Source organism: Marmota monax, unplaced genomic scaffold (assembly GCF_021218885.2).
Source record: "Marmota monax isolate L192 unplaced genomic scaffold, Marmota_monax_Labrador192_F-V1.1 WCK01_AAM20220418_F8-fsc00005, whole genome shotgun sequence".
In the NCBI taxonomy this organism is placed as follows: domain Eukaryota; kingdom Metazoa; phylum Chordata; class Mammalia; order Rodentia; family Sciuridae; genus Marmota; species Marmota monax.
Window position 1 is genome coordinate 32,169,571 of NW_026692254.1, and position 21,412 is coordinate 32,190,982.

Here is a 21,412-nt window from a genome sequence, read left to right on the forward strand (position 1 = left end):
AATTGGATTCAGGGGTGCTCTACCACTGAATTATATTCCCAGTCCTTTTTTTTTTTTTAATTTTGAGATAGCATCTTTCTTAATCCTCCTGATTACAGGCATGAGCCACTGTGCTTGGCCTACTCACCTCTTTAGTCTTTGTCATCTGCAAAATGAGTTAATAACAACTATTTCACAGCATGGCTATGAGGACGATTAAGATATACAGGAAAAGATACTTGGAAGAAGACCCACACACTGTGGTGTAGAGGCAAGGCTCACTAGTCATGAGCACCAATCAAGTTAATCCAGATGGAGGTCCTTTCCACTTCTTTCCCACCTGCCTCAGAGGATAAGACCAGCTATCACCCGAAGTCCCACCCACTATTTGCACCAGTGAGCCCTTGCCTATCCTCCCTTCTTCTTCCATCTCCTCTCCTTCTCAGCTTCCCCACACCTCCCAGGTACTATGTGGCCCATCTCCCCTGCTCACAGGGAAGCTTCTCAAGGGACCAGAGATTGACAGTTCCCCACAAGAAGCCAACTCATTCTCCACTTTATTCCCCTACTCCACCACCAGCAGCATTATGGCCTCAGCATGTGCCTCTGTATGGGTACAATGCTGACGCCCATGATAGCCTCAGAAATGCCCCACTGGAGACCTTGGGCAAATTCACCTCTATCAAGGTAGTGCTGTTCTCCTCCATATCACTACCTGTGGCCCCACGGAACTATCTTTCACCTTAGTCTCTGAGACATGCCACTGCAGGGGTCTCCCCTAGGTGTAAGCACAAGGCTGCTCTGAGAGTATATTGCCTTTTTGTTCTTCTCCTGATTAAACCTTTTATATATATATATATATATATATACTTTTTTTTTTTTTTTTTTTTGGACCCAGGATGTTTCCTCCTCTGTACCATTAGGAATTAGACCAGGACACCAGTTTAAGAATGTGCTGCCCCAGCATCCTTGAGACCACCTCTGCCCAGAGAGCAGTACCTCTGATCTCAGCCTCCCCCAAGCTCCATTGCTGTGTTCCATGCTCAGGTCTGAACTGCTATCCCACTTGGAGGTCAGCAGATGCAATATCCTAGTCATCTTGTCCCCCAACCTTTGCTTGATGCTTAAGAAATATTGAGAAGTGAATGAAGATATGGAGGAATATCTCGTTTCCTATATGCCTACTTAACTCTGTGTAGATCGAACAACCCATTACCCGAGCAACAGAACAAGAAGGGAATGGGTGAGGATGCTGATGCCACTTTTGGAATCATGTTGATTTTCCTTAGCTTATGGGTCAAGACTGACTTTTCATTGTAAATAACAGCAATCCCTGCAAATGAATCACAAAATCAAATTCAGGTGCTCAGCCTAGGGGCTTCCAGGAGAAGCTGCCCTCCCCTCAGCCAGAGTGAAGCTGCATCTTGCTCCTTTTGGCTAGGCCCAGAGGTTGTTGATGTCAATGCAGGGTCCACCATAGACTGTGGGATGTGGCAAGAGAACTTGGTGTGAAGCTGAGACCAGAGGTCTGCTCTGGGGACAGAGGTGGTCTCAAGGATGCTGATAAGCATATTGATAAGCCGATGTTCTGATCTAATTTTAATGGTACAGAATAGGAAACTGAAGCTCCTAGAAGGGAACGGCTATGCCTCAGGCCAAAAAGAAAAAAAATTTTTTAAGGCTCCCACCATAGGAAACTCTTATAAAGAATGGTCAGTGGCTAGCAGGCTTGGGAAACTGCTGTTTTCTTCCAGATTGGTGCTAAGAGTGCAGTTGTTTCAGCTCTAATCATCTGCAGACCCAGGAAGAGGACAGATACGCAGGCCAGGGAGGTGCTGTCTGAAAAGACTTACCCGGTAGTTGGAATGTGCTCGATTGTTATGGAATTTTCCCAGTGGAATGTGTTCTGAATAACCTGGGGAGTACATTCCCACAGAGGGGCCTGTCGGTACATGGTGAAAAATGAACCAAAATCCAGTTTCCTGTTGAGACAGAGCACAAGAAAGTCACATAGTTCAGCGTCAATAGGCAGCTGCTCAGGATGACCAAGTAGCCCCCACTGGGGTGGGTGTAATACTACGACCCCTTCTCCACTTGCCAACCAAGCAACTCCATGTGGCCCAGTGCTTGAAGGGAAACAGCAAAATATTTGAGGTAAGAGTAGCTTGTGGGGTCCACCCTGAATTAAAACTAACATTTATTCTACTCTATCTCTGAATTGCTGGGTTTCAGAGATACTACACAGGTTAAACTCCTCTTCCTGATGCACCAGGAAGTATTCTCAGCTTTTCCCTTCATTCTGCAGATATGGAAACTCCAGAGAGCACCAGTTGGGCCAGGGTCACAGGTATAGTAAGTCTGTATAGACAGAACACTGTGCTCACATCTGGCACACCATGTCCAGCTGTGTGTGCCCCTGGGCACCTAGTTCTCTCTGCCTTAGTTTCCTCCTCAATCAGATGGGAATAATAATCATATCTAGGCCACAGTGTGGATGCAAGAATCAGATTTCATTAACTTACAACAGTAACATGCCAGGCACCCTTCTAAGAAAAAATAATTTAACTCTAAGAACAAGTTATTACATATAAAGTGCTTAGTACTCATTATCTATGGTTACCAGGATTATGAAGTGACAGAGCTGTCATTGAAAACCAAGTCAAAGGACTCTCTGCCACCCACTGGCTAATTTTCTTCTTCACTCTAGCTAAGCCTGTCTGCACTAACAATTGGAGTTGGAACTCAAGAGCTCCATATTTCAGGGGCAGCCTCTGCCATCTCCATCTTACTTTCTGCCAAATGAAAGGGATTTCAGCTCACCTCTGATCCTGCAGCAGCACAGTTTATGAGGTTGTTGTTGGGGTTGGCCATCCAGAAGGTGGACACAGCACTGCAGAGAGGGGACAGAAATTGAATGGCATCACATAAAGGCCTGCTAACATTAATTCTGCTGCACCATGGACCCATACAGGAAACTTGAATATTAGTTTGAAGAGATTTAATAAATCATTTATTTGTCCATTTGAAACATTTTTTTTTCTTTTAATTAAAGGGCCACCTGTTTAAGAATATAAAATGTTCAGAAATTGAAAAGGGGAATGGCGCAGCCAGGTGTGGTGGTACACAACTATAATTCCATTGACTCAGGAAGCAGAGGCAAGAGGATGGTAAGTTTGAGCCCCAGTGTGGAAAACTTATCAAGTCTCTGTATCAAAATAAAAAATAAAAAAGGCTGGGGATGCAGCTCAAGTAGTAGAGTGCCCCTGGGTTCAATCCCCAGTACTGAAAAGACAAAAAAAAAAAAAAAAAAAAAGCCTCTTTAAGGTAAAAGTAGTTTGTGGTGAAGTCTAACACTGGATCTGTAAGAACCCAGGAAAGAAGCCATTTTTACAGGACAGGCCCCGGGCTTGGAAGGGTAGCTGCACAGGAAGCTCTATCTCTAACTCAGTCTACCATGACTGGAAAAGGATCAGTGAGGTTGGGATCAATGTGTACCACTGTGGGAGTCAAGATGGAAAGCCTTCCTTTCCACAAAGAAAGCTGTATGGCATCAAGTAAAGTGCATGGGTGAGAATAGTGGTTCTCTTTGGACAAAACTGCATGAGGCAAGCTGAGCAGAAAGAAAGAAGGGAGAAAACACACTCCTCCCTCCCCTCCAGGTTCTCAGTAGAAGGCAATTAATGTCTGCTCAGAAGCACTGAGGTGGGGAAATCAAGTGCTGAGCAGAAAGTGGAGAGAGCAGGTGTCACCGAGGGCGGCACAGGCCCCAGTGTGGCAGGAGCAAGGGAGGCACTCACTTGCAGTCCTGCCTGGGCTTGGGGATGTACCCTGGGTAGGAGTCCTCCGTGATTGTCTTGCACATCTTGCTGTCACGGTCAGAGGGAAGGAGGGTTCCAGACTTGACGAGGAGGCCAAGGCAGTGGTCAAAAGTGTTGCGTTCCTCTGGCCCATCTTCCGTGAAGAAGCAGTGGCCCAACGAATTATAGCCCACAACATCCTTGATCTGTAGGGGTTGAGGTGTGTGGAGGGGTCACTCAGCATCCAATTCTCATCTGCTCATGCATTTATTCAACAAAGAGTAAATATTATCAGCCATATACAGACCCCTATTGGGTGTTTGGAGGTGAATCTGATGCAAGTCCAGAGTCAGGAGAGGGAGGGGCAGAGGAATGAATAGTTTACTCCAGCTCAGGTGTTGGGGGTAAGGCTCCATGGAATACAAAAGGGGAAAAAATGTCAGAAGTGAGAAGGTGGGTCAAAAGGAGATTAGTCCTTGGAGCCTAGTCAAATGGGGACATGCTGAGGATATAACTTAGTATGGAGAGATTCACAGAGGAGACCTCACTGAGTAGGGGGTGGGGAGGGGCTTCCTCAGGGAGGCAGCAATGGAGCTGTACCAGGCTGACTGTTTATGAAGATCAGTGTTGATGCTTCTCACTGTGCCTGCAACCATGAACCCAAGCCAAGTTTTTAGCCCATGATACACCTTAAGCTACATCTGCAACTCCTGGGGTAAGAACCAGAAAGCATTGCCAACTCCAGCTCTTCAGTTGCCTTCTTGGAATCACAGCTGAGGGCCAAGTAGAAGGAGCATTTGAATAGATGTGAGAGACCAGGCATGTGATCTTCACAGTGTATCCAACAGCACAGGGATCTTAGACAAGTCTCCTGTCCCATGTTCAATTACTTATCCCTCTACAAAATTTAGGGCTTGAACTTCATGATCTATGAGTCTCCTTTGGGATCAGAATCCCTGGACCCAGAAGGGATTCTCAGAACTGAAAAGTTCTTAGAGGGTCCCTGGCCTGATCCCTAGTTCCCTGTCTAGTGCAGGACTCTGGTCTCAGCACACCTAAGGAATGGGTATCTGCTTCTGCTCAAACACCCCAGAGATGGAATGCTTGCTGCCTCACATGGTAGTGGGACAAAGGTAGATAACATCTCACTTATTTTGATTGAAATCTTCCAACCTTATTCCCAGCCCTGGGTGCTGAGTGCCCTAGGGATTCATCCAATGAGGAAGTCCCTACTTTCCTATGACCTTGATTCAACCCACACCTGTGAAGAATCTACCACTGTGTCAGGCACTGGAAAAGCCAAACACAGTCCAGAGACCACTTCACCCAACACATCCCAAGGGGCTGTTCTGCACATTGCAGGATGTTGAGTAGCATCTCTGACCTCTACCCACCAGATGCCAATAGAGTCCCCTCAGTTGTGTCAATCAACAGTGTCTGGAAAAACCAAAACTGACTGCCAAATATTCCACTGGATGGGAGGGGAAGGGTGACAACATTGTCCCTTACTAAGAAGCACGGATCTAGGGTAAACACCCTAATTCCTCCTGAAGTCTTTCACAAGACAGGTGCCTCTTTTCTAACTCACAGCAGCCATTCTTTGAAGGCTGCCAAGCCAAACCTCTTCATGTCTGAGCACTGCACTGGCCTGTTATACCTTTTCATCTTGCTGTAATCTTATACAAACCTGCAAATAGATTTTTTTTTAAAAGACATGAAGAAAATGAGGCTCAGAGAAGTTAAGTGATTTATGCAGGGTCACATTGCCCATGGGTACAAAGCCACAGCTGAAAGCTTGGTTTTGAATTATGTCCATTCACTCCATAAGGAAGGATCCAAGCACACAAGCCACCTTGTTCCAGGCAAATTCCCCATTCTTTTAAATAAGCTCCCTCCCTTAATCTTTGTCGATAGGCAAGGGTGTGATCTTGAATCCTATTCATTCCTTCAATAAGCATTTCAGTCAATTTCAATGACATCCAATGGGATTGCTTCCTTTTCTCCTAGTAAGCAATAAAAGTGTTATAAATAGCATGGAAAAAGAAGCTTGGGAGAAAAGGCAAGGAAACACGGGTTGCTCATGTTGGCAGGGACATCTGAGGTCAAGTTCAATGCTTTCACTTCTTGGAGGAAGACACTAATGCTCAGAGAAGAGACATGGAGTGTCTCAGGGAACTCAAAGTCCTCACAGTAGAGCAATGCTCAGACCCAGACCTTCCACCTCCTACCCGCTGCTCTTTTTAAATCCTACCTATCCTTGTGCCCCTACTATCTCTGTCCCATGCTGGGCAGTGCTTCTCTGAATGCAAGTGAATAATAAACTAGGTACAGCCTTCTAACAAATACCCTGTGAAGGAATTCCCTCCAAGACCCTTGAGATGTGCTATGGAGAAGAAAAACCCTCACTGACCAGAGGAAAAAAAATCACTATTATTTATTGGGTGTCAAATGTTTTGCACATGCTGTCTCATGTAAACCTTCTCACAACTACTATTTTACAAATGACACTGACATTTTAACAAGGGGGTCCAAGACACTTCTTTCACAAGGACAGAATTGGGACTTGATTCCCCATCTGTGATGGCATGACTTGTGTGCTAAGTGATAATCAACAGCGCCAGCAAGGAAAGCTTCTCAACATGGGCTCCATTTCCTTCTTCTCAGCTGGGAGCTGAAGATGCAAGTCTACTCAGCCTCTAACTTGCTGTGTGACTTGCCTGAGTGTTCCTTGTGTGCTAGGGGGACTTCTAAAGTTCTTTTTGGTTCTAACATTCTAGAATCATTCCTTCTTAGAACATTTCCCAGAATCAAATATTTAAACTGTGACATAGTTTGAGATGATTGGTGATGATAGAAAGAAGAGACTGCAGAAATCGTAGTTGAACAAACACAGTCCCTGTGTGCACTAACCAGAAGTAATATATAACTCCCTGCCATTCTCTTGTATTTTCCCTTTGTTCTTCTGAATGCTGAAGGCCAGAAGTCATAAAAGCAATTCCTAAAAGCTGTTTTAAGCCTTCAGCTGTTGTTAGGTGCTCTCTAGGCAGGAGATTGTGAAGGAGGAAATTCCCAAGCTCCGCCTGACAATCGAAACCACCATGAGGGATGGCTTCCATCTCTGTAGTGGGGCTCTTGATTTTATCATCTGAATAAGGACATTGTTGAGAGACAGGGATGTGCTATGGGAAGGTGAGCTGGGCTGTTCTGCACAAGTCAGGACATAGAGTCACCCCAGTGGGAAAGACTGCCACCAACTTGTACTGTAAGAAGAAGAAACTCCTGATTAAAACAAATACAAAATCAGAAATTAATTCTACAGTTGGCCCTCTGCAGAATCCATATCCATGGATTTAATCAACTTCAGATCAAAACATTTTTTAAAAAACAATGGTGTCTGTACTGAACATGTACAAATTTTTCCTCCTTGTCATTAGTCCCTAAACAATACAGAAAAACGCCTATTTACATGGTATGAGGTATTATGAGTAATCTAGAGATGATTTAAGGTATATGGGAGATTGCATGTAGATTACATGCAAATACTCTGCCATTTATCTAAGGCCCTTGGTCTCGGAGGGTTGGTACCCAAGGGGGGGTTGGTCCTGGATGCTGATGAAGGAGTATGTTTGATTCTGCCTTCTAGGGTACTTATGATATAATTTATATTAATGAGTAACTTAAGAATAACTACAGTCATGATAAAAACTGTAATTTCCAAGCTTCTGCCATTATCAAAAACATTTAGTTCTGAATTGCTGAAGAGAAGATTGCTTTGGAGTAGGGTGATGGGTCATTTGTTTTGCAGTATCTTAATGAGTTTTAGAATATGCAAACAGATATAATTTGAGAAAGAGAATGGAGAAGCAAAACACTCTGCCTAATAAGGTAAAGAATGAGTGTCTAGGAGAGGTAGGGAGAGGGCAGGACCAGGAGGAGGCAGCAAGAGCTCTACAAGGGGGAGAAGGGAGGGTGGCAGCCTGAAGGAAAACATTTGGCCTGAAGAGAGGCTGCAAAACAAAAAAGGGGACCCAGCTGGCCCATACCTGTAATCCCAGAGACTCAGGAGGCTGAGGCAGGAGAGATGTGCTATGGTCACAAGTTCAAGACCAGGCTGGGCAACTTAGCAAGACCTTGTCTTCAAAAAACAAATAAATTTAAAGGGCTGGGGATGTAGCTCAGTGGTAGAGCACACTTGGGTTCAATCCCCAGTACCGAGAGAGAGAGAGAGAGAGACAGAGAACAAAAAAGAAAGAAAAGAGGTTCCTATTATACTATTTCTGACTGTTGGTTCCTATGCCAATTTGTAGTAGGTCCCTCCTTCCCCCACTCTATTATCCCAATCTACCAAGGACCTTTGTTTGGGGAAAATCAAGGGCAAACATCTAAATTCCACATTTGAACTCAGGTGGGAAGGAGAGAAAAGAACAAATACATGACACGAGGGAGATGATGAAATCAAGAAACTAGAGAAGGGAGAAATCCAGGAAAAATGGAAGCCTCTCCCACAATCCTCAGAGTTTTGAGGTCATAGGCACGTGGGGCTCCAGCAGTCTTTAGTAGAATGGCAAAGGAAGGGTGTGTACCCGAAGATGTAGGGACTGACTGCTGTCTATATGCACAGTATCACTTGGAACTGTTTAGGTAACAACCCGCAAGGCCACATGTGCAGCCTCTTGGGGACATCTTGGTTTCAAACAGCTGGCTGCTATTGGAAGCATATATGTCAAAGATATATTTTGGGTAGTATACCAGGTGGGAAAGAAGAAAAGAATTTGTTTTCTTCTCCCATATACCCCTTCTTCTGCCTTAAAGAGAAAAGGAGGTGAAAATAAGCAGAACCCACACCAGAGTCTTTGCTGGCTTCTACAGAAGTCTTGGGATGGGTTCATAGTCTTCCAGGAAGGTATTAGGAAGGTGATTTCCCTGCACCCTGCTTAAGAACTCAGAATTATAATAAGACACACTTCCACCCCCCAGTCATCCAGCCTGCAGCTAATGTGCATTCAGCAGGTTGTTCCCGTATCGGCAGCATCTAGGAGCTTGGGCGCTCATTGCTGCCTATCAAAAAGGACACCACCAACCATGCCGTACCATGAGAAGTACTTCCCAAACTCTGTTCTACAAGGTGCCAATTTCGTGAGATGCAAAAGTGGCGTGAAAAAAAAGGGTTCTATGACTAAGTGAGCTCAGGCATCCTTAGAATAATCAGTTAGGCATTTGTGTTTATCAAAAACACTTACTATGGTAGCATGGAACAGGAATTTCCAAAATGAGGGAGGAGCACATGCATGTGGTGTTTGGCAAGAGCATTTCACTCAAAGGACACTCTTTTTTGGTAGGGATACTAACTACCATCTCTGGGAACCAGTAATGGTCACACAGAGCAGTTAGATACAGAGCCACATAGTGAAGATATTGTTTAATATCATTGCTCAGTATGTCAAAAATCTAAAAACCTTTTGAAGTTGATTCTATTGTTATTTTCACTTTACAGAAGAGGAAACCATCAGTCTCTGTGACCCTATGCTCTTCAAACTCAAGGCTCTACTGACACTTGCAATAGCATTGAAAACGAGTACAGATATTCATGAGGTGAGAGAAGGGGCAGTGGATTTGTTGAGCTCTGTGGTGACACTTTTTTTTTTGGGGGGGTGCTCCAAAAAAATTGGGGATTGAACTCAAGGCCTTGCACATGCTAGGCAAGTGCTCTACCACTGAGTTACATCTCTAGCCCTTTATTTTTATTTTGAGACAAAGTCTTGCTAAGTTGCTGAGGCTAGCCTTAAATTTGTGATCCTTCTGCCTCAACCTTCCAAGTTGCTGGGATTAGAGGAATAAGCCACCATACCTGGCTCAATGGTAACCCCCTGGAGAGATACCGTTAAGCACTATCACCAAGGCTCAGGGAAAGCAAAAGTTGAGAAGCCCACATTTTGGTTAATTAGCAGAAGAGTGAGAAACAGAATTGGCAGAAATGTCAATTTCTGACCACTCTTTGCAAAAGTTGGTGGTTAAGGAAAAGAAATAACAAAGGTGGGCTGCCCAATGTGGGTACTGGATGAACAGAGCATGTTTAACAGGCAGAGAGGAGGAACCCACAAGTGAGGGGCTCCCAGGATCCCCTTGGGCATGAGTGTTAAGCACCTCTCAGATCTGCATAACTTGGAACCCCTTCTCTCTCTCTCTCTCTCTCTCTCTCTCTGTGTGTGTGTGTGTGTGTGTGTGTGTGTGGTGCCAAGGATTGAACCCAGGGACACTTATATTCCCAGCCCTTTTTATTTTTTATTTTGAGTCAGGGTCTCCCTAAGTTGCCTCAAACTTGTAATCCTTCTGCCTCAGCATTCCCAGGTTCTGGGATTATAGGTATGCACTACCGTGGCTTGGCATGGAAACCCTCTTTCTATGAGCCTGTGCCTATCCATTTTGGGATCCAGCCAGCCTCCAGAGCAGGGGAGATGTTAGGAAAAATGCTTCTGAGATGCTACTGAGTGGCCTCTGCATTCCAAATCTGAACTGTGTCCTTGTGTGTCTTTGGGTTACTTCCATCCTGCCAGTTGAAAACATCTTCCCAGACATAGCAAGTCACTGGTAAATCCTTAAAGCCAAAACAAAGGAAAGAAATGCAAAATTCCAATGGACAGTGTCCAGCTGCTGTGGCAGCATTCTGAGCGTGGAACTTCCTGCCCCCATAGGGAAGCATTTACAGACTGAGGTGCCAATCTGTAAAACCTCAGCTTTCATCCAGGGGTATGGCTGTGTTGCTTGTCTGGCTCAGAGAGTTAGAGGCCTGTACTTCATCTAGATTCTAAGCCATGATAATTTGGCTTCAGTTTGGAAAGGCTACAACAGGGCTATGACTCTAAATCCTACCTCATCAGCTTGGCTGTCGAGCGTGGCTGAGCTGAGTGAGGCTAGATCCCTGTGTGGCCACAAGGCCAATGCTGCAGCTGGTATATTGGCCATCTGGCATCTGGGTGACACTGAGAGTTGACAGATGCTCCCTCTGGTCTGACAGCCAGCACCTCTGGGAGTCAGGCACGAGGAAGGCCTTGGTATTTAAGGTGGCAAGAATCCAAGAAGCTCAAGAAGCTGTCCAAGACTCTACTCCAGGAGTCTACCTCTACTGTATGTGAGGCTAATGTATCTGGCTGCTCCAAATAAGATAGATCCAAGGCCACCTTCACCTGCTGCCTCTGTCTTGCCTCAGGCATCTCTTGGTATCCTGGCCTAGATGCATTAACTCAGACTCCTGGAGAAAGGCCTGGGCTTGCTCTCCCTTGCATGTATCCCCTCTGAGATGTGCACCCTCAATGCTGCCCTGATGGGTGCCCCAAGGGCACAATGCCTTCAGCTCCACTCAGCACTCCTTGCCCAGTTCCCCCTGGTTTGCAGCTAAGACCCGGGCTCACTGCTCTGGGGAAAGTTTACTGTTATAACAGCCAAAAACATTTCACCTGCATTTTCTAACCAAACATCCCTGAGGAGGAGCCATGACATTCTTCATAGCACATCTGAGGAACTGAAGACCAGGTTGATTCAATAGGTCATCCAAGGCCAGCCAGGTGGGTGAGCATAGCACAGGTCCACACCCAGGTGTAAGTGCATGCCTATGCCTCTGTGTGTGTGTGTGTGTGTGTGCGTGTGTGCTCATGTATGTGTGTGATTGCTTTGAAATTCAGAATAGCTCCCACTCCAACAGACTCTGAACTGTAATTATAGGCTTCTGGCACTCTTACTATTTTTCTCTGTAATGAAGTTAAATGTAGGCAATTTGGCCTGAAATTAAGGAGAAAACTTTTAACATAAGTTCTTAGCACAAGTAAAGTTCTAGAGGCTCAGATGGGGCTTTTGAACCAAGGGGCACTTTAAAACTAAGCTACTTCCCCAGCCCTTTTTGTTTTTGAGACAGGATCTCTCTAAGTGGCTTAGGCTGTGCTCCAACCTGGATCCTCCTGCCTCAGTCTCCCAAGTCAAGGGGATTACAGGCATGTACTACCATGCATGGCTGTTACCTTTCTTACCATATTCTATGTTGTTCTTTTCACCACCCTATTCTGACCTTGATTGGCAACCTGAGTGAGAATGCTTGAGTGTGTTTATTTTTTTTTTTTCCTGCAAATTACAGGGGAAACAGGGCAGATCCTGTGACTCTCCCAGAGCTAGATGGGAGTCTAGCACTAGTCTCCACACTGCCTGTGTCTTCTGTTCCATCAGTCCTGGAAACAAGATCCTCCCCATTTTACAGAAGAAGAAACAGGCATGGAGAGGTAAGACAACTGGTGCACAATTAGACAGCTCATCCGTGGCAGAACATAGATTGGAACTCAGGGCATCTGTTTACAGAACCCAAGCTTATTGTTACTACCAAATTCCTGACATTCTGAATTTATTGTAAGTCACGTTGTTGTCTCTCAGCATCAGCCAAAAACATTTTTTTTTCCTTCTTCCTTGAGCCAGGAAAAAAGTCCCACATTTTGTAACAGCTGTGGCAGCACAGCCCTGCTACCACCTACTGAGAGCATCTGGCCTGGTTTGGGACAAGCACTTCCAGTGAACTTGGCAGGCAGGGGTCTTGGGTCTTTCCTGTCGCACTTGCATTTCATAGATCCTCACCACAGTCCTAAATGTTTGATGTCATTTTACCACTTGACTGAGGAAGAAACTGAAGTTCAGGGAGGTTAAGTAAATTGCCCAAGGTTTCACAGCTGGAAAACTGTGAATCAAGCCCTGGAACCTGGGCCCTTGTAGACAGGGCTCAGCAAATCTTGCCCTCTCCTCTACACTCAGTGGGGGGTTTAAATCAGAGCATTGAGACCACAGAGACAACAGGCATTCTTTTATAACAGAAGAGCACACTGAATAGAACCGAAAGTAGCTCTTCAGTGACATGCTGACAGCTCTCCTCATCTTCCCCTCCCTCATCTTCCCCTCACCACACGCCTCATGGTGAGAGTCATTTTGCTTGGTTTAAAGTAGGGGTCACAATCTCAATTGTCTACAGGGGCCAGCAGGCAGTGAGATGAGTGACAACAACCCAGGGAATAGGCAGTAGCAGGCCCAGTTGACACTGGAGAGTGTGCATGGGCTAGCGGGGCAGCTGCGACTCTGCTCCAACCCATGTTGTTCTACAGTAAAGAGGGACTGTTGCTGCCAACAGTCCTGTTTTTCAAGAGGAGCCAGAAATCCAGCTGTTCATGCAGAGTCTCAGCATTTAAATGATGGAAACAAATTCAAGTGCTCTTTAGACACCGTTTGATTTTTATAGTATTGAAAATTAAACACAGGGGTGCTTTACCCCTGAGCTACAACCCAGCTCCCTTTTAATTCTTTCTTTCTTCTTCTTCTTCTTCTTCTTCTTCTTCTTCTTCTTCTTCTTCTTCTTCTTCTTTTTTTTTTTTTTGAGCCAGGTGAGGTGGTGCACACCTGTAATCACAGAGGCTTGGGAGGTTGGGGCAGAAGGATCACAAGTTCAAAGCTAGCCTCAGCAACTTTACTAGGCCTTAAGCAACTTAGCCACCTTGCTCAAAAATAAAAAGGGCTGGGGATGTGGCTCAGTGGTTAAATGCCCCTGGGTTCAATCCCCTGTTTTGAGACAGGGTCTTGGTAAATTGCCCAGGCTGAGCTTGAATTTTGCAGTCCTCCTGCCTTGGCCTCCTGAGTTTCTGGGATTACAGGTGTGTACCACCACACTCAGTTTTACACACTTTTTAAGTCAAATAAAACACATCTGGTTACTTGATTCAGCTTGCAGCATTCCTTTTTGTGACTTCCAGTTGTAAAGTTTATAGAGGATGTAAGTAAAGTTATTTAGGATAGTTGATATGAGTGTAAAATTATCAATTTAGTGTAAAAATAATTAGCAAATGTTTTTTTTCAACATCCTATTAGAAAAAAAAATCTGGTGTCTGGATTTAACCTGTGATAGGCTTGTAAAACTAGTTCATTTAGAGTAGGGCCAGTTTAGTGCACAAATTATCTGTCAAAAATCAAGACAAGCTTCTGGCATGTATGCCAGTTTCCTGGTGAAGGTCTTTCTCACAGCACCAGATCTGAAAGATTCTTGGTGAAACAGAAAGAAAGGAGCCCATGGCTGCTACCACCTCCAGTCAGCCCAGCAGATGCCACAGCCAAGATCTTGGCATAACACCTTGGTCTGCATTCATAGATCTGTCGTGCCACATGGCCACTAAACCATCCCTGGATTTCATTCTCCTTCCTGTCTGGTGAGTGACCTGCTAGTAACTGATAGAATCTGAGCTAAGGATGGTTCAACCTCTAGTGGTCCAGGACTAAATGTCTAGATCCAAACATTCTTGCATGAGGTACTCACCAACAGGCCATTGGAGCCATGGACGGTGACACAGCGGGAGAAGGTGTGGTGAATGGAAAGGTCCCTGATGTATGTGGGTGGGTCATAGCCTCCTTTTTCATCCACATCTCCAGCCAGGTGGAAGTGAATTGGGTACTGACCCACCAGTTGCTGCCCCATGTGCTTTAGCTCCACGCCCTCCATGTGTGCTGCTTTAAACCCCAGTGCAAGCTGGAAGTGGAGAGGGAGAGGAAAGGGTGAGTCAGAAGAAGCCCTGAGGAGCTTCCAGACAATGCAAACGTGTCCCCAGAGTGCTTTGTCAATCCCCGCCTGGGTAAGTCAAAGATGTTCTGTGCATATTGGTTAGGATGCCTGCCTCTTCTTACAGAAAGGGAGACAAGAAAGGCATTACTAATGATTGAGGATGTTGCAAAACAATGCACTACTTGGATTTGAGAAGCCCTAAGGAGTTGCGCAATACCTGGGACTGCTCTGCTCTGCCTTTCCTACCCTGCCTCCTGATCCACCAATTATGAAAAAGGGATAATCCTGGGATAACCTGGTGGAGCTGGCAGATAATATGCCCTACCAGTTTGGGGAACGAATATGGAGGACCATCGGGCCTGGTGGTAAGAGCCTCCCCATGCCCACCATTTGAGACCCTCTCCCAACAGAGGGTTGGGGATATTGATTATGGAAACTTCATGGATCTCCCCGTTATTGGCATGTGAGGAGTAGTGGGAGCTCACATGCTCTCTTCACAGTATGCTCAGAGCCACTCCTTGTGAGCTCAGGGGAATCCCTTGACCACACAGATACCCAGAGTTACAGAAGCTCATAGAGAAAGCACAGTCTGAAAGTGATTTCTGTCAGAAGTTGGGCTCAGCCAACTTCCAGGAAAGGAAGATAATTCTGACATGCCTACCATTTGTCCACAAAATAGGTGTCTACTGGAATCCCAACTCCAGTGGTGGATCCCTGGGGAAGCTGTGTTGAGAATGATCCTGAGGACTAGTTTGGGCTCAGTGGGCAAGAGTGCCCTGATCACTCAGAATCACTCTCAGTATTGGGAAGAGAGTTGCAGCAGCTTGAATAATAGACCTGCTATTTCTGCTGTGGTCTCACTAAAGAGTTTCCCACCCTGTCCCCAGAAAAGGACTGGAAATGATTAGAAGTAATGCTAAAAAGCACTATTAGCATTTAATGAATAGGAGCCAGTGATTCTAGAAATGCTGTAACATAGGCCTGCGTGACACAGAATTGTCTCATGTAAAATACCAGCAGGGTCCCTCCCCATTGCCAACTCTAAGTTTCACTTCATTAGCCTCTTCAATTAGATACCAAAAATCTTATCCTTAAAGCACCTTCAAGAGAACCATCTTCACAAAACTCCAAGATAATACATGCTATCAACATTGGCATCAATGACCACAAGAAGAAATTTCCATATTTTGCACTATTTAATAGGCCCAGTAAAGGCATTTTGTATAGAGATGCAAAAGAAATTTCTCTTGATACTAGATCCTGAGCTCCAAGGAACGAGCATCACTTTTGTTTATTGCACAGTGAGAGCCCTGCAGCTCAGAAGGTCTGTCTGACCTTGGCTCTTTACCAGAAAATCTCAGCTATAATTGCTGCCACTTCTAGTTCCACTCCCCTGCTTGTTGTTTTGTCTGTGCTGTAATGGATCTATTGTAACCATGACTTTTTTTCAGGACATGATCAGGTTAAATAACGAAGCTAGGAAGGCGGCAATGATGAGCAGGGAAAGCCGTGTTCCCTGTGGCCTCTAGGAGAGAACCATTCCCAAGGTGGATCCAAAAACTCTCTGTTCTCCAGTACTGAAAGGTGCAACATCACAGCAGTGGAAAAGACATGAAACTTCTCCAACTCCCAGGAGCTGCACTTCCTTTGATTCTAATTCCTGTTTCTCCATCCCCTTCCAAAAAGTCCCTACCTATAGGCCAACACCTTGGAAATTCTCCTGGTGGGGTTGACAGCCTCAGCCAGGCAAAGCCATACCTTAATGTGGCCCCCAAAGGTATCAAAGTCAAAGAAGTTGCAGATGTGCTTGCTGTAGGGGTAGCATTTGTCCTCCATCTCTCCCATCACCACAATGTTCCGGCTCAGGAGCCCGACCTCTGCTCGCATGTCCACACCGTCCATCTCCTCCCCAATATGTAGGTACAACGGCTTTCCTAGGGCGGAAGGGGAGAAAGGGGACCAGCAGGTACTGAGTGTGTGCCTACTGGTTTCTGGGCCCCTGCCAGGTGCTCCATGACTGCAGCTTATTCATACCAGGCCATGGTGGTCCCCCAAGACCCCCAGTCCTGTTTTAAAGAAGAATGAAGCCCGGAGAGGTGAAGTCATGTACCCAAATATAGAGCAAAGATAGACAATTATATATGCTTAGTTCTGCCCATGGCTAATTGTTCCCTAATATTTATCCCCTTTTCTGTTTTTCAGTATTAGACTGTCTTGTATTTTAGCTGGCACATGGCTACCCATAGGAACTATATTTCCCAGACTCCCTGCAGTTAAGTGTGGCCACAGGATGTGAGGAGAAGTACTGAGTACAACTTCCAGGTTGCCCCCCAACTTGCTAGAAGGTACATGGGCCCTAATAGGCCATTGCCACCCAACTGATGAGAAGCATGCCCTAGAGATAGCAGAACAAACGAGAGAAGAAATCTAGTCTCTGGGTGATCCTACAAAGGTCACACCCTAGAAAGTGCCTATGAGCTGGGATTCTTAAGAAGACAGAAAAACTCTACTTAATTCCCCTGTTGTAGGGCAGTGCAAATCTGTATTCTGCCTTCCTCAACCTCACATGGGTGTGGATCTATACCTTGAAGTTGTAGAAAGAGCCACCTCCCAGCTTCTGTGCCTACCACATTGGGGTGCCACAGTGGCACTGCATGAAATAGTGGAGATCTTCCACTTCACTCTGTACTGACCTAGTCTTCTCCCCTCCAGTCTTGGAGAGGACACTTTTTCCCTGTACTGCTGATCCTAGCCCTACCTCCTCCCATAGTCTGAAGATTCTTATCTCCCCCAGTTCACCTCTTTAAGTAGCTTCATTTCTTTCTCCATTTGGGCTTCACATGCTCTGTTCTCCAACTTCTCTAACAGACAGGAATGGGGATGTAGCTCAGTGGCAGAGCACTTGCTTCACATGCACAAGACCCTGGGTTCAATCCCTAGTACTGCAACCACCACCACTACACCACCAATAACAACAACAACAAAAACAACTAAGAGACAAAAGACCTTCACTAATATCCTTCCAGCAATTGTCAGTCTCTGTTCTGCTATGGCCAGAGTCCTTGAACTGATGGTCTGTATCTCCCCCACAGTTTTCTCTCTACTTTCTCCCTCCTACCACACCACTCAAATCTCTTGCCAAATATACTGTTTCCCTCTATCTCCTCTTCCTTCATCTGTGTTGAAAATATATCTTTACTCATTATGTCCCACCATCCTATATAGAGGACATCTACAAAAACTTAAATTGAGCAATTTTATAGCTGTCCTGTAACATTTTATAGGTCTTGTAGAGTGGCAACAGTTCACGCTTTGGAAGTGTCTTTAATTTGCAGCCCCAAATTCTTCCTCCACAACAATCCCAAATTCTTTTCTGGAATAAAGAGATGTTTAGCCTGGCTCTAAATTTGGCCCTTCACTAAGATTGCTGACCTGGCTTGTAGACACTTCATCTTCCATCTGAGGGTGTAATTACAAAAAGCAACAAGCTCCCATGTGAAGTCTCAGCCTGAACCATACCACCTACACCACTTGGCTTTCACTATGACCTTGACTGGAGCAAAGTAGCACTGGCCTCAGCCCAAGATACAGCCAGTGCCCACATGTGAAAGCCATGGTTATAATTAGCTATGAGCAGCACCCACCATGATGACCTTCCTGTGCTCCCTCAACCACAGGAAGAGCTGAGCCCTGCCCACCCCTTCACCTGGCACACATCCTATGCGCCTGCAGTATTGCTAAGGATGTGGATGGTTTTAGAATTCTGCAGACTCAGTGAGATGGTGGTTTCTTTGAAGCATTTTAGTTCAAGATGTGAAATAGATGCATGATGAAACTCAGAAAATATCTCCATGACAGTTGGTATTAGTTTCCTATCACTGCTGTAATAAATTATCATAGATTTAGTAGCTTAAAACAACACAGATTTGTTTCTTACAGTTCTCAAGGTCAGAAGTCTAAAATGAGTCTGATGGGGTCAAAATCAAGGTGTTGGCAGGGCTGGTTGTTTGTGGAGGCTTCAGGGGGAAATCTGTGCTCTGCCTTTTTCATATTTTGGTGGCTGTCTGTATTCCTTCTTCACACACACATCACTTCTGTATTTGCTCTTGTCATCACATCATTTTCTTCCCTCTGGCCCTCCTTTGTCACTCTTACATAACACTTATAATTACATTGGGCTACCCAGATAATCCAGGATAATCTCTTCCAGAAAGCCTTCATGTGATCCACTGGCAAAGTTCCTTGTGCTGTGTGAGGCGACATTCATAGGTACTGAGGATTAGGATGAGGACATTTCTGGGGACTATTATTTGGATTACCACAGAGTTGTTATTAAAAAAGAGTCTCAGTAACATACTACAGTTACTGAGACTCTTTTTTTTAACTGTGGTTATGTTCATTTCTGTTAATGATCCATTCTTCCTGCCTCTTAAATTCATTGATCACCCAGAACTTTTTTGTTTGGGGCAGGAGGGGGCCAGGTGCTTGAGAGAATATTTTTTTTTCCTGTGTCATTTGAATGGAGATTTGGACCTCTGACTAAGAGTAGAGTTTTCCTAGAGAAAAGAGAAGAGCTCTTAGGGAAAAGCAGGGGATTAGAGAGAAGATGGGAGGGGAGGGAGGGGGGATGGTAGAGGATAGGAAAGGTAGCAGAATACAACAGTTACTAATAGGGCATTATGTAAAAATGTGGATGTGTAACCGATGTGATTCTGCAATCTGTATTTGGGGTAAAATTGGGAGTTCATAACCAACTGGAATCTAATGTATGAAATATGATATGTCAAGAGCTTTATAATGTTTTGAACAACCAATAAAAAAAATTAAAAAAAAAAAAAAAAAAAAAGAGTCTCAGGCCAAATGCAGTGGCACATGTCTATAATCCCAGCAACTCCTGAGGTTGAAAAAGGAGGATCAAGGCTAGCCTCAGCAACTTAATGAGGTCCTAAGTAACTTAGTGAGACCCTATTTCAAAAAACAAAAACAAAAACTAAAAGGTCTCAGGATGCAACTCAGTGGTTAAGTGACCCTGGCTGGGTTCAATCCCCAGTACCAATCAATCAATCAACCTCAGATATTAAATCAAATTTTCTTTACTATAACAAATACCTAAGATAATCATCTTAGAAAGAGGAAAGGTTTGTTTTGATTAAAAGTTACAGAGGTTTCAGTCCATGACTGATTAGCCCTGTTGATTTGGGCCTACGGTAGCACTGTACATCATGGTGGCACTGTGTAGCAAGGAAAACTGGCCAGGAATGAAACAGAGAAAGGATGACACCACAATCCCCTTGAGGTCATTACCCCCAGTTTCCTAAAACCTCCCATTAGGCCCCACCTCCTAAGGGTTCCGAACAACACCAAGTGGAAGACCAAGCCTTCAACACCTGAGCTTTTGAGGGACATTAAAGATCCAAACTATAGTAGGCATTATAAAAATTAGCATCACAAAGAATCTATTTACTCTATCCCCTGAGACATCAGAGGTCAAAGGTCCGTGCCCCGCCAAAGAGGTCAGGAGAGGACACCATACATGGGGACTGGCAAGTCTTCTGTTCCACCAGGGTTTTGACTTCAAGAAAGAAGAGAGTTTGAAACAGGTTAGCTCTGCAGATTGCTGGCCCCCATTCCTCCAGTACATCCCACTGCTACTACTGGTTTTTGGTCGTGCAATCAGATGTCTTTAGTTTTAAGGTCCAAAAGCAAGTTCCCTCTGGGCACCCCTGTGGAAGCCAGTCCATCTTTCTATCCTGGTTTACCCTTGCCTGTGGGCTCTGTGGCTTCACAAGCATATCAGTTACAGGACCTTCCCAGGCATGGGGACACAGTCTCTTCCAGAATGAGCTCTGCACTGGCTTCTGAATGACCACCAGCTTGGTGGAGCCCGACAGAAGGCTGTGCCTGGAGTGTGCCTGGAGCCTGGCGGATGGCTGATGAGGAGAGAGACACAAGTCCAGCAGAGGATGGAATCTGAAAGATCTGAAAGATGGATGGATCTGAAAGATCTGAAAGATCGTTTATAATTATATTTAATCATGGAGAATAAAATCAGAGAGCTTTCCACCATTTTTAAGACAACTTCCTAGTTTCCAATTTGAGGAAATGGAAGATCAGATGGTGCTCAGGGCTTGGTTGAGAAAGTTTCCGGGAGTTTCTCTGAGCATCGCCAGTCAAGCTGTTCCGTGGAGTATCCGCTAATAAAGATCCTACATGAGGGGAGCCATGGTGTTTAGAATACCACGATCTGCTGGAGAGCCCAGAGGAGAATGTATGGGATGTGACTGACACTAGAGGACTGTTTCTTTTAACCACCAAACTCTGGCTCTGGAGCTAAGTGAGTGCTGTGAGCCTGGACCCTTCCCAGGGTCCAGGTCAAAGGTCCGTGCCCTGCCAAAGAGGTCAGGAGAGGACACCATACATGGGTACTGGCAGGGCTTCTGTTCCACCAGGGTTTTGACTTCAAGAAAGAAGAGAATTTGAAACAGGTTAGCTTCCATTCTGTGACTTAAAGACTAGGGCTCTCAAGGGTTAGACCTCTCTTTCTAGAATATCTTTACTCCATGAATCCTTGACTCTGACTTTATCTCCAAGTACAGGTCCTCTCTTGTAGTGGTCATAAAAGAGCATTGTTGTGATTTCTCTTCAAGAACTCCTCCTGCAAAGAGTGTGGTGAGCAGACAGCTTCTGGATGCCACACCTTCAGGAATAGCTAATGTTTTCCCAGGGCCATGACCTCCTTGAGTTCTGCCCAATTACTGTACTCGGCAGAATACTGGAATCGTTCACTCCTACAGCACTAGAGATACCTCCCCCAGGCAGTCTTTGCTCCAGAACTCCCTGTTGAACTGCCCTGGCTTTCTCAGAACTGTCTCTCAGTGTAGAGTTCTTCATATTTAACCACCCTTCTTTCCCTCTCTCCTTTCCCAGGTGTCAGAACCCATTGTGTTCTGAAGTCTCCCTGTACCCGCTTCTGCTCCCTCTTCCCTTGAACTTCACATGCATCCTCCAATAAATCTCTTATACATCAAGTTCTGTCTCTCTCTTTGCTTCTCAGTGGAAGATC

At 45.2% G+C, this 21,412-nt stretch overlaps 1 protein-coding gene across 3 annotated transcripts in view; it reads right to left on the reverse strand.

Moving 5' to 3' along the window:
* Nucleotides 1-21,412, reverse strand: part of Cemip (cell migration inducing hyaluronidase 1) — a 169,188-nt gene that overhangs the window by 30,963 nt on the left and 116,813 nt on the right. For all 3 annotated transcript variants that reach the window (XM_046438539.2, XM_046438531.2, XM_058577597.1), the window contains 5 exons: nt 16,108-16,283; nt 14,107-14,316; nt 3,777-3,982; nt 2,800-2,869; nt 1,833-1,961 (listed from right to left, as the gene is read on the reverse strand). In XM_046438539.2, coding sequence (XP_046294495.1) covers nt 1,833-1,961; nt 2,800-2,869; nt 3,777-3,982; nt 14,107-14,316; nt 16,108-16,283 — 791 coding nt within the window. The remainder of the gene's footprint in view (nt 1-1,832; nt 1,962-2,799; nt 2,870-3,776; nt 3,983-14,106; nt 14,317-16,107; nt 16,284-21,412) is intronic.